The 13,166-nt window shown below is 38.0% G+C and overlaps 3 protein-coding genes across 3 annotated transcripts; all 3 read left to right on the forward strand.

The window, feature by feature from the left end:
* Positions 1-2,107: 2,107 nt before the first annotated feature.
* On the forward strand, positions 2,108-2,941 carry LOC125247348 (histone H1-like). Its single transcript, XM_048158601.1, has one exon. It carries the CDS (start codon positions 2,242-2,244, stop codon positions 2,860-2,862), a length of 621 nt encoding a protein of 206 aa, XP_048014558.1. The 5' UTR covers positions 2,108-2,241; the 3' UTR covers positions 2,863-2,941.
* Positions 2,942-5,444: 2,503 nt separating this feature from the next.
* Positions 5,445-6,228, forward strand: LOC125247351 (histone H2A-like). Its single transcript, XM_048158603.1, has one exon. It carries the CDS (start codon positions 5,482-5,484, stop codon positions 5,866-5,868), a length of 387 nt encoding a protein of 128 aa, XP_048014560.1. The 5' UTR covers positions 5,445-5,481; the 3' UTR covers positions 5,869-6,228.
* Positions 6,229-10,097: 3,869 nt separating this feature from the next.
* LOC125247353 (histone H2B) lies at positions 10,098-10,709 on the forward strand. Its single transcript, XM_048158606.1, has one exon. The coding sequence runs from the start codon at positions 10,165-10,167 to the stop codon at positions 10,537-10,539; it is 375 nt and encodes a 124-aa protein (XP_048014563.1). The 5' UTR covers positions 10,098-10,164; the 3' UTR covers positions 10,540-10,709.
* Positions 10,710-13,166: the final 2,457 nt, after the last annotated feature.

A 13,166-nucleotide genomic window follows, 5' to 3' on the forward strand; every position in this document is an offset into this window, starting at 1 on the left:
AAAAAAAATAAATCTTTTTTTCAGATGTTTATTTAGCATGTAACGTTATACATTTATTTAACATTTGTTGATGTTTGATTATCATTAATGACATACAGGTATTTATTTGGGTGCTGCTGAATGCATGGACGTCATACACATCCAGTTTTTAACCACCTGTTTACGTCCACTTAACCCATAGCTGACTGTGTTCACGCGAGATATTCCACACGATGCATTTTGACATCTGTGTGTGCGTGTATTCAGGCACAAGGAGAATTGATCGCGCTCGCGACAGAGAGAACGCGCACGCGAGCGCTTCTGTTGTGTGTCATTCAGCGCGATTCCGCCTATCCCGCCTTCACTAACCGCAAATTAATCGATAAAGAACTGTGACTGAATTGTAATTTTGTGATACGACGAGCTTGGCTACCTTTCATTTGGCTGTAGGCTGAAATTATATTCAACCCGCCAAAGTGGCTAGTGGGAGTGGCTGTCTTACCCGCCACAGCGGAAATCTACCCGCATTTGGCGGGTTGGCGGGTGTTAATGTCAAGCCCTGACCATATACATATAAATATTTTGCCATTTAAAGGATTAGTTCACTTTCAAATAAAAATTTCCTGATAATTTACCTTAATTTCTTTTCAACTAAAGAAAGAAGGACATGGATATCTTGGATGACATGGGGGTGAGTAAATTATCAGGAAATATTTATTTGAAAGTGAACTAATCCTTTAAATCTCTTTCTACCCTGTCCAGTCCCTGCTCTGAAAAACACTACCACACCCATGTGTCAAAATTAAATTTTGAATAATAATAATAATAATAATAATAATAATTGACTGAATTCTTAAGCACATATGTAGTGTCAGTTTTAGTTGATATTAAACATATGTTTTGTTAAATGATACCCGTAATGTAATGCCGTCTGAGGGCTCGAAGGTCACACACATTCAGTGGAGGTCTCCTGCCTTGCCCTACACAGCCTGGGACCTAAAAACCTTGCAATTTTGCATTTGATAAATGTGATTTTTTTAAAAATTTTGACAATTCTCTCATGAAATTTGACACAAAGTGTGAGCCATGACCCATTTTACAAAATTAAAATGAATACATAAAACCTTGTGTCACTGATACTCAAAATCTCATCCAAACAAAGTTGGAAACCCTGATACTGTTAGTTCATAAATAAAATTTTTCAATCAGTTTTAAGAGCAAAATCTATTTAAGTTCAGCAGTGTCCAGAGTAGATGTAGTTTTAGGCCGCAAACTTTTCTCAGTTTTGGTTCAGGGTAAAAGAGAGATGGTGAATGTTTGGTTTTACGTGTGAGGCACAAAATATCCTCAAAAAATGACCTGTGCTATATTATTTACATTTCATTTTATCTGATGATTTTGTCCAAAGCGACTTACAAATGAGGAATACATAATGAGGCAATAACAAGATATTTTGCAATGCAAAGTTTCAAACATCGTCCAGAAAAGTACAAGCTAGAACAAGAAGAGAAATAAGAAAAAGTGATACAAATAAGTTGTATTTCAAGGAGAATTTTAATAAGGAGAAACAAATATGACCATTTACATTTTCATGTCTTAATATGTAGGCTACATCAGCTTATGAAAACGTATTTAACAATTTAAAATATGAATACTTTAGCGATGAAATTATTATTATTATTTTATTATTATCATCTGCTGAGCGAAGATGAGGGCCAGACAGGAGAGTCACAAACAGACTCGGATGATGTTCGTGTGCTTCAAGCTGCCCAAAACAACAGCTGTATGAAAGCCTCTTCACGCCCCTCACTAATGCTGAATTCATTAAAGTTGCTTTCAGACTGTTTTCTGAACACACAGCGGACACGTCCAGGCTTTTATCAACTTTTCCATTAAAACTATTCATCAAATGTACACGCAGCTTTTTCCCGTGGCTGATGCTCGACTTGGATTTGGTCTGACGGAGACAAAAGAAACATTTCCTCTCCGCGTGTTTTAGTCTCCAGTGAAAGTTCAGATCCTCTGCTCGGTGCTCACCTTGTTTTTACTGCGACAAACTATTTTACCGCTCCAGTTTTGTCCCAAATGTAAGAGAAGAAAACACAATCGTGAAGGGCTCGTGGAGGCGCACAGACACCGAGCAGGGCGGGTTGAGTCTATAAGGTTCTCATGTGTTATTTAAGAGCGCAGCGGCGCTCGAGCGCTGATCATTGCTGAAACCAGACAGCGTTTGAAAGACTGTAGATCCGATCCGAGAGAGAGATGGCAGAAACTGCTCCAGCCCCGGCTGCTGCCGCCCCGGCCAAAGCGCCCAAGAAGAAGTCAGCTGCGAAAGCCAAGAAAGCAGGTCCAGGTGTCGGTGAACTCATCGTCAAAGCTGTGTCTGCATCCAAGGAGAGGAGCGGCGTGTCCCTCGCCGCCCTGAAGAAAGCTATCGCCGCCAACGGTTACGACGTGGAGAAGAACAACTCCCGCGTCAAGATCGCCATCAAGAGTCTGGTGACTAAAGGCACCCTGGTGCAGGTCAAAGGGACCGGCGCTTCGGGCTCATTCAAGCTCAACAAGCAGAAAGCCGAGACCAAGAAGAAGCCGGCCAAGAAAGCGGCTCCTAAAGCGAAGAAGCCCGCGGCCAAGAAACCCGCTGCTGCCAAGAAGCCCAAGAAAGCAGCGGCAAAGAAGCCCGCCGCCAAGAAATCGCCCAAGAAGGCCAAGAAACCCGCTGCCACAGCCGCTAAGAAGGCGACGAAGAGCCCCAAGAAGGCAAAGAAGCCAGCAGCCGCTAAGAAAGCAGCCAAGAGCCCCAAAAAGGCCAAGGCGGCTAAACCTAAGGTGGCAAAGCCTAAAGCCGCCAAGCCTAAAAAGGCAGCGCCCAAAAAGAAATAAAGTCTTTACTGTTTCTCCTCAAAGGTTCTTTTAAGAGCCACCCACTACCTCTGAATAAAGAGCAAAACTCTGATGTTAATGATTTGACCTGCTATTTTAATAGTTATGAAAGTAAATTCTTTGTAAAGTTTAATATTTGTTAACATGCGTGTTCTGGGGGCAGTATTTAAATCACAGCCCGGAGATTTCAAATGTATAGTACTTGGAATGAACCAAGAAAAGCTTAAAATTGCACGGAACTGAGAAGCAAATCCAAGGAAAACAATGACAGCAAAAAAAGACTCCAATATAAAAACTTAACTAAACAAGAGACATTTATTTTAAAGCAAGCAAAATGCTGTGGAAAAAAAAAGGCCTGGGAATCTGTAATGAATTCCTTTTTAATAGATGAATTCTCTATATAAAATAATCATATGATTAATGCTTTTGTTTTGTCCTTTACATAGCAACAAACTAAACATAACTATTTACATGTGATAATCAGTGTTGGCAGTCTAGAAATGATACTGGTTTGATCCAAAGCACTATCACAGTGGCTGCTTCATTATATTTATTAAAAAAATAAATTAATTAATTAAAAAAAATAATAATAAAAAAAAGCTTATTAGCAGGTCCTCAACCCAAGCACAAGCTCAACACTTCACCACAACGGTGATCTCCAAAAAACACTAACATATCAAAAATCTCATCTTTCTTAAAAATGCATAAAATAACACTTTATCAACATTTACTCTCCCAATTCAGCCCGGTGCGAAGCATGATGGGAAGTGACAGTCCTGTTTGATTGGGTTACTTGACTGAAACATGTTATTTCAAAATGAAAACATCAAGTGAGTTCTAGTAACCTTTTCAAGTCAATTTAACATGAAGCAATCACATTTGAACCAGAAACAATGGTGTTAAATCAAAATAAATTGTTTATATAAAGTGAACAGCATCAAAAAAAAAATATATATATATATCCAAGTAATACATGAGTCTTCTTTGAAACACAAGAAGACTCATGTTTGAAACACAGCGTTTATCTGAAGTTAAACCTGCCTCCTGGTAGGTTTAATTTAAGCCTCAATTTAGTCCTGGAGTAGCTCTAGTCTTCCTTCAGGAAATCAGTTTATTAAACTCTGGACTAGACTAAGTCTAGGACTATTTTAAACCATGACAGAGAAGGCAGTTTTCTGTTATTCTGGTTTAAAGGGCCATTTTATTCTAGGACTAGGCTTAATCTCTGTCCGGGAAACCGCACCATTATCTTGGCGAAGTAAATTATTTGTAAAGCTTGTTAAAATGTTGTTTCAGCGCTTTAGTTCGACTGACAATGTTTTACACATGCTGACTGTCTACTTAGAAATTCCGTAAACTACAATAGCGGTTATAAATATTGATTTATCTTAATTACCTACTTTTTGAGGTTTACTGTTGTTTTTACCAAGTTCCTGTCAAATAATAAGGTTCCTAGTTCATGTAAATGGTCAAATATTATTCCTGTACATAAAATATCTAATGCTACACTCTTAAAAAAGGTTTTATATAGTACTAAAAGTGGTTCTTTGGCTCGTAATCATAGGGGAACCACTTTAAGTGCTGTATAGCACCAAATCTTGGCGCTTCAGTGGTTCTTCAGCGGTTCTTTGGGGTGGTTAACGTGCTATATAATCCTTTAGTGTTTAAAAGTCTGTTCTTAAAAGTCATTTTTTAGAATAGCATTTATGTGATTTTATTGTGATATATATATATATATGCATAATGTTGTTTATTTTATTGTTATTTTAATTTATTTTTATGCTTATGAAGGATTTTGAAATGTTACTGTTAAAGGCGCTATATAAAATAAAGATTATTATTATTATTATTATTATTATTATTATATAGCACCACTGCCTTACAAAGAACCTGTTTAGCCCCTTTAAAGGTTCTTCCAAAGAACCACTGTTGGTGCTGTTTAGCACCATTTTTGTTGAAGAAAAAATATGTGATATTGCACATCTTATGGGTTCTACAAAGTACCATTTGACAAAGGTGCTGTAGAGCACCTTTAAAGATATGGTGCTACATAGCAAAAGTTCCCCTATGATTACCAAGAACCACTTTTGGTGCTATATAGCACTTTTTTTTAGAGTGTACTCAGTTATTGGAGCATTGGTTGTTATATGAGTATACTTCTCATCCATTACATTCTTTTACCATCAAGGAGATGTTTTAGAGAACATCGGGTGAGTAAAAATGTGTGCAAACTTAAAATTTTAAATGTTGAGACATGAATATGAGTAGGTGTGGACATAGATGGAAATATTGTACATATATGTACAAATGGGAATGTCATTTTTTTAATTGTTTTATTTCCATTTTTAGATATATTGTTGTGTTGGTGTCCTTGTTGTTAATGTTTTCTTTCTTTCTTTCTTTCTTTCTTTCTTTCTTTCTTAGTCTATACTGCATAACCCGATCACCAAAAGGGGGTGGGGTTTGTGTGTTGGAGGGAAGTTCAGTGATTGGCTTGAAATCTTAACAGACTGTCAACCAATGGGCGACAAGAACGTTCGCTTAAAGGCAGTACCGCGAAACTCACTTCTTCTTTCTTTCAGTGTCGTTTGAAGAAACAATTGTTAGCTGTAAGTAAAAATGAGTGGCAGAGGCAAAACCGGAGGCAAAGCAAGAGCCAAGGCTAAGACTCGCTCATCCAGGGCAGGACTGCAGTTCCCCGTCGGCCGTGTTCACAGGCTTCTCCGCAAAGGCAACTACGCCGAGCGCGTTGGTGCTGGTGCTCCTGTTTATCTGGCGGCTGTGCTCGAGTATCTTACCGCTGAGATCCTGGAGTTGGCTGGAAATGCCGCTCGGGACAACAAGAAGACCCGCATCATCCCCCGTCATCTGCAGCTGGCGGTGCGCAACGACGAAGAGTTGAACAAACTTCTGGGCGGAGTGACCATCGCTCAGGGCGGTGTGCTGCCCAACATCCAGGCTGTGCTGCTGCCCAAGAAGACCGAGAAATCTGCCAAGTCCAAATAAGCGGACTTAGTCGGTCTTACTGAAACCCAAAGGCTCTTTTAAGAGCCACCCATTTTATCGGACATAGAGCGCCTTTCTTTAACAGTTTAATAACACCATATATAAACGTATATATAAAGTATAAAAAAATAAAATTGCATTACATATATAACATAACAGGAAAAGATCTATCAAAACCATTAATTGTACGATTGCTCTGTATGGGTATTTACAAATACAACAGTAGCAGAAACGCAGAAAAGTGTTTTGAGCACATGAAAGTCCCATAACTTGTTTGATTGAGATCGGTTTTTGGGTTAATGTGTTTTGTTGTAGTGCTTTTATTACAGATGGTGTTATTTTGTTCAAATCCGAGATATGTACAACCATTAGGAATAAGGTGAATATTTCAGAACAAATAAATAAAGCAATGTGAGTATAAAGCCTCCGGGTGTGTTACACTGTTTGAGCAAACAGAACAAAGTACATTAAGCGGGAAACCCTCTGCTTGTTTGAAAAGATGGAGCGCTCAGTCATTGGCTAGCAGTCATAAGCATACGTCACAGATCAGCCAATCACAAGCCTCGGCACCCTCCCGACACTGTGAGCTCATGGCCTCGCAATGCCTTAAAAGCAGGCGTGTAACACAGAGCAGTATTTCCAGCGTAAGCAGGACAGAAAGAGAAGTTCACTGCAGCAATGGCAAGAACTAAGCAGACCGCTCGTAAATCCACCGGTGGCAAAGCCCCGAGGAAGCAGCTCGCTACCAAAGCCGCCCGTAAGAGCGCTCCGGCCACCGGCGGCGTCAAGAAGCCCCATCGTTACAGGCCCGGGACCGTGGCTCTCCGAGAGATCCGCCGTTATCAGAAGTCCACCGAGCTGCTGATCCGCAAACTGCCCTTCCAGCGGCTGGTCCGAGAAATCGCTCAGGACTTCAAGACGGATCTGCGCTTCCAGAGCTCCGCTGTCATGGCCCTGCAGGAGGCCAGCGAGGCTTATTTGGTCGGTCTGTTTGAGGACACCAACCTGTGCGCCATCCACGCCAAGAGGGTCACTATCATGCCCAAAGACATTCAGCTGGCCCGCCGTATCCGCGGAGAGCGCGCCTAAACCCGCATCAGCCACATCAAACCCCAAAGGCTCTTTTAAGAGCCACCAAAATTACACTGAACGAGGAAGTTTCCAGTTTTACACTTAAGAGGAGTCGATAGTTGTATTCTTTGATTGCAATAAGATTAGTTTGTCTTTTTCTACAGAAACGTCCTTTTGGTATGACTAAATGTCTTAATTTATGTATTTTTCTAAACTTGACTTGGACCACATCATTATGTTATAATTTGACTTTATGAATACAAATGACAGCTTAATGTGTTTGTTTTTTTGTCACTGGTGTTACCTTACTACTTTGGCTTTTTTTTTTAAACATTATGAAATATTTCTCAATTTTTTTCAGCACATGCAGTCAGAGTTATAGAAAAATGATAATGCAAAAAATGAGATTGTGTTTTTCTTTTTTTTTTTTAATCGGGTTAGTTAAAAGTGTGATTGAATGATGTTAATTCAATTGCACAACCATGTATTTGCTATAACAATGAAAATATTTGAAAAAGTTATAAAAAAATGATGCAATCCTTTACATCTTAATTCTTGAGTGTTGCAGAATTCAATGGATGTAAAATTATCATGTCACATATGACACATTTTATTTAATGTGACAGACAAAAAACAGTAACACCAGTGACGTATACATAAGACCAAAGATCCTTATTCTTCAACTATAATTAAGTAGATGAGACTAAATTTTTACATTTGGTATACAAATGTCGCTGCACTGAATTTAGCCATATCTGCCCAAAGGAGGATTAACAATGAGAAAGAAAAGTTATAATCATGTAATCTTAGTGCTATTTTATGAAAATAACTTAATGAACAGCTTTAAATAAAGTTTATCTATAAACGGGTAACATCAGGGCCAATTTTCATGAAAAATGCATTTTACAAAATGGCTGCTGCAAGGAATCAATCCACATGTTGTAAATTATGATATATTCACTAAATCAAGTAATTTAATCCATTTGTATTCTAGTTTTTTATAATTCCCTAACAATAAAGTAGGTCACACCAGTAACTTCAACTAAAAGCTTCATATGAAATTATGATTTTCTAATTAAAATTTCTGATAAGTAAAAAGAGAGAGTGGACTTTCCATTGGCCTTTCTTCATTGATCTTCAGGAAACAGGAAGAAGGATGTCAAGTGATGTCATCAGTGTGATTTGCTAATTCAAAATAAGAGATTTTTGTTAAAGGTAACACCAGTGTCACACAACACCAGGGGACCACTACATTCATTATATATTTTATAATATTTATTTAGCATTTGGTTTTTTATGTCATTCACATTATATATTTGATAGTTATGTATACATTATTGTAATTTAAATGGTAGAAAAACCTAGACAGCCGACCTCAAGCCCTGAGTTTGAAGATGAGATCGTTCAGCAGTGTAAAAACACAATAAATTTTGCATCAATATTAGACGTCATGAGCCATATTTTGTACTTTTTTTTTTTTTTTTGCATCACATACAACATATTGATGATTTGGCTTTTTATATCTTTGAATATGTGTTGTTGTTTTTTTTTTGTTTGTTTTTTGCTGATAATTTTCTACTCTTGCCTGTTTAAGGGTTAAAATGTACAGTTAGTAAAGTATCGAACATAATCCTGTATTTGTCATTGCAGTTGTAATACGTAAAATAAATGTTGTCTGTGTCTCTAGTGTTTGGGTTTCCTAAATTAAAATATGTATGTACAAACACAGGCATAAACAGAAGATATAACGTCACTCTATTATTTAATAATTTTACTTTAATATTGTGATATGACGTCTTGTGTCCCTCTCATTATCAAACTGAACTACTGTAAATTATTATCTTTGTGAAATAGATTTTATGAAACCTGAAATTTAACATGAAAAGCGTCAGGGCAGGGATTAAATCACGTGCTCTAGCTACTTTGGGGGACTGGTGTGCGGCGCGGTCCTGGTTTCTGTCAGGTCCTGTAAGCAAATGTATAAGGCCTCCCAATTACACTTGTGTATCATTCTTTATCATCGCTTGATAGAGTTGTATAAAACATGTCTGGAAGAGGCAAAGGCGGTAAAGGACTCGGAAAAGGAGGCGCCAAGCGTCACCGTAAAGTTCTGCGCGATAACATCCAGGGAATCACCAAACCCGCCATCCGTCGTCTCGCTCGCCGTGGCGGTGTCAAGCGCATCTCCGGTCTGATCTACGAGGAGACCCGCGGAGTGTTGAAGGTGTTTCTGGAGAACGTCATCCGCGATGCCGTCACCTACACCGAGCACGCCAAGAGAAAGACCGTGACCGCCATGGATGTTGTGTACGCGCTGAAGCGACAGGGACGCACTCTGTACGGCTTCGGGGGATAAACTTCTCAAATCAGGAACAACTACACCAACCCAACGGTTCTTTTAAGAGCCACCCACTCTGTCACATAAAGAGTATAATGTTTTAGCCATCTTGACTGCACATTTAATTATTATTATTATTATTTTTGATGTGTTCTGAAACCAGGATGAAATTAACCAAAAGTAACAACTCATAAGGTTTAACATGCATCGACACTATCAACATCTTCCATCTCCCTTTATAACAGATCAATGATTCCAAAAGTATTAGTGCTTAAATAGCGCACGAAACCCACTTTTTATTACACAAGTTTCAATAATTTAGCAGAATCTGTTTTTTAACAAAACAAACAAAGGGGCATCAACATTACAATAATATCAAAGTTGGCAAAAGTGGAAATGTAGAATTTGTTTTACACGAATCAAATTGTCTTTTATTGATATCCTGGTAGTTTAAACAGTTAAACATTATCATTAATCAAAAGATGTTCCTAGGAAAAAGTGTTTGTAAAGGGTGTCTGACCATTATTTGTCTCTTTCTTTCCAAACTCCCTCAATGGCTCTATAATGGTGTTAAAATTACACGATGGTTCACAACATTTGCCTAGAAGTCCTTATTTTCTCAAACTAATAATGAAAAGAGCGGGAAACGAAACAAAGGACACAGTCAGGGTGTAGTTCAAACTTTGAGCGGTTGGCGGCGGCGCATGTGATTGGCCCTCATTCCGCTCGTGATGCTTTGAGTTGTCCAATGAAATACGAGTTTATGGGTTTGGCCTATTAAAAGAGGCAATCTGTATCTTTGAAAATTAGCATAGGGCGGTGAATAAATGCCTCTGTGTCGCTTCTGACTCCACATTGTATTTTCAAGTTTGCGATCAAGCAGTATCATGCCTGAACCAGCAAAGTCCGCGCCTAAGAAGGGCTCCAAGAAGGCCGTCACGAAGACCGCCGGTAAGGGAGGAAAGAAGCGCAAGAGGTCCAGGAAGGAGAGTTACGCTATCTATGTCTACAAAGTCCTGAAGCAGGTTCATCCTGACACCGGCATCTCTTCCAAGGCGATGGGCATCATGAACTCTTTCGTCAACGACATCTTCGAGCGCATCGCCGGTGAGTCGTCTCGTCTCGCTCACTACAACAAGCGCTCCACCATCACTTCTAGAGAGATCCAGACCGCTGTGCGTCTGCTGCTGCCCGGAGAGCTGGCCAAACACGCCGTGTCCGAGGGCACCAAGGCCGTCACCAAGTACACCAGCTCCAAGTAGAGATTCAACCGAGACTCTCAGCGACCCAAAGGCTCTTTTAAGAGCCACCCATCTTCTCCTTAAAGAGCTCTGGAAGTGATTTCATGTTATTTGCAGTTTTGATCCTACGAAAATTTTGATATGTGTTGTAACACTTTAGAATACTGTTCTGTCATTAATAACTACACTGGAATGAATGAGTAACGCAACATGAGTATTCTAACTACTATTAACTTATAAGAAATTCTGATTATAGAAATAATAGTACTCAGATGTAATAATTCCCTGTTACCTAATCAGTAACTCTTTATTTTTTCCCATACCTCTCCAGACGACTACAAAGAGCTACTAGATACAGATTCATAATATGGCAAATACAAAATGTATAATTCTAAATCTTATTCAAAATAAGCACCTACTCAAGAGAGTGTGATTTCAGATGCAGCATGTGCTTGACAACATGGCAAATGTAGGAGGCCTGTTTCCAGATTACATTATACTACACTCATATGTAGAACATACTTTTTTTTTTTTTTGCGGTCGTGAAGTAATTACTTATTCAAAATAAGTACTGACTAAAGAGAGTACGCGATTTCGGACGTGGCTTTCATATCACATTTGTGTAAAAGTCAAGAACTAAAACAAGTATGTGAATCTAAATGGCTGGAAATATTTGGTACAGATCTGTAGTAGAAGAACTTCATACAATTATACAAAATTCATAGTGATAAAAGAACTGGCAATTTACAGTGGAGGATCATACATGGAATATTAGCTACAAATACACATAAAGCACGCTTAGATCCAAATGTTATTGATACTTGCCCTTTTTGTTAAAAAAAAAAAGCTATTTTCATTTCTTTTTAGAGTGTAACTGATTAGAGCCTCTTTTTTAATTGTCAGAAGAATGGTGTGATATTTTGGCTCATGTTTTTAATCAAGAAGGTTTTATTTATGGTCCTAATTATCAGTATAAAACAAAGAATGTTGATGTATTTTTTAAAATTATTTGTATGGACAAGCAAAATTATTTCATTTATTCATTTATTTTTAGGTAATTGTGCCATATATCAATACAATCCTTACACCCCCAATTTGAAAGCTATGTATGTAATAAATCCATAGGAACTACATTAATAGCTCAAAAGGGCAATAAAAAAAAAACATTTTTATATATATATATATATATATATATATATATATATATATATTATTAAATACAGAAATATCACAAATGTAAACCTCAAACTTGTCAATGTAAAAAATTTGCATAAAACACTTTAAAACTATACAAAATTGATTCGAACTGTTTACATAATTTAGTTTAAAAGATACATTAATTTTTATAAACAGTGCATTGTGGAGTCAAACAGATATCATATTGCCTTTGAGAGCAATGTTGATTAAAAAATTAAGGGATAGAAAAAAAAGTACAATTTTTAATTACACTTCTCTATTATACACTACAGTTAAGTGGTTAAAAAAAAAAAAACTGTTGCTTTCTGCTTGTTTAGTTCTGATAATGTACAGTTCCTGTCCAGAATCATGCAGAGGGGCATTTGGCATGCCACGCATATGAATGGAGTCCATTTGTATTTGTGGGGTCAAACAGAAAACATTTTTCTTTTGAGAGAAATGCTGATTTAACAAATTAATTAAAATTACACAACAATTAAACAAAAAACAAACAAACAAAAAAACTGTACATTATGGCCAAAACATACAGAAAGGCACCCCTACATATACACAGTCACCCAAGCGATAAGACTTGTGGCAGTTGCTGTCAAGAATAACATAGAGGGGTACTTGGCATGCCTCACACCTGAATGAAGTGCATTTCCCACACAGCCTGCATTTCCTGTGCCTCTGAGTGGCTTTTTTTGATCCAACCATACCAGAAATGGCAACAGGTAAGTGCTGGTAGATGGTTTGAAGCACACAGCTCCTCTGACAACTGCCCTTGGAAGGCCTGGTGTGTCATGGGCAGCTCCCCCTGGCTGCTACACAGTTGCTTGTGCAGCAAGTAGCTGTTTGTGACAACAATGTCAATGAAATAGTGCAGCACAGTCATGTACCACTTCCTGCTTTTTTCCATGAGGAATAGCAGCCAATCAACTGATCTGAAAGAATGAGATTAAATAAAGGTGTGCGTTTGTGTGTTGTAAAGTCAAATGTGTGTATGTGCGTGCATGGTGGGTGTGGGGGATATGGGTGAAAAGAAATCTGATTGGATATGACGTTACAGATAGTTAATGTTCAAAAAACAGGCAAAAAAAAACGGTCAATAAAATAGCTAAATTCGACTGAAACATTTGCAAAAAGGCCTAAAACCATTGAGTAAGGATGGAGAAATGAAGCCTTTTAAATCTTTGAAGCTTTTCTCTAAACGTTTCGGGAAAGGTTTCAAAGCATCAAGAGTGTCGAAAACAGTGCCATCTTGTGGCAAGTAAAATTTACAGCAGACATAAACCTGAGTGTGCAGCTCCGTTGTTTTATCCATTAAACACAAATAAAAGCCTGATGACGCTAAACGTGTTTATTTCAATAATATAATTGACATCTTAAAGTTTGGCAATAAATGAAATGGATTAACAAAACGAATAATTATAATAATTACTAATAATACTTAGCCTACTGAGTTGTTTGAT

This window comes from Megalobrama amblycephala, linkage group LG15 (assembly GCF_018812025.1).
Source record: "Megalobrama amblycephala isolate DHTTF-2021 linkage group LG15, ASM1881202v1, whole genome shotgun sequence".
In the NCBI taxonomy this organism is placed as follows: Eukaryota; Metazoa; Chordata; class Actinopteri; order Cypriniformes; family Xenocyprididae; genus Megalobrama; species Megalobrama amblycephala.

Coding starts and splice junctions, on each gene's coding strand:
- LOC125247348 (XM_048158601.1), top strand. CDS start 2,242: ATGGCAGAAACTGCTCCAGCCCCGGCTGCTGCCGCCCCGGCCAAAGCG.
- LOC125247351 (XM_048158603.1), top strand. CDS start 5,482: ATGAGTGGCAGAGGCAAAACCGGAGGCAAAGCAAGAGCCAAGGCTAAG.
- LOC125247353 (XM_048158606.1), top strand. CDS start 10,165: ATGCCTGAACCAGCAAAGTCCGCGCCTAAGAAGGGCTCCAAGAAGGCC.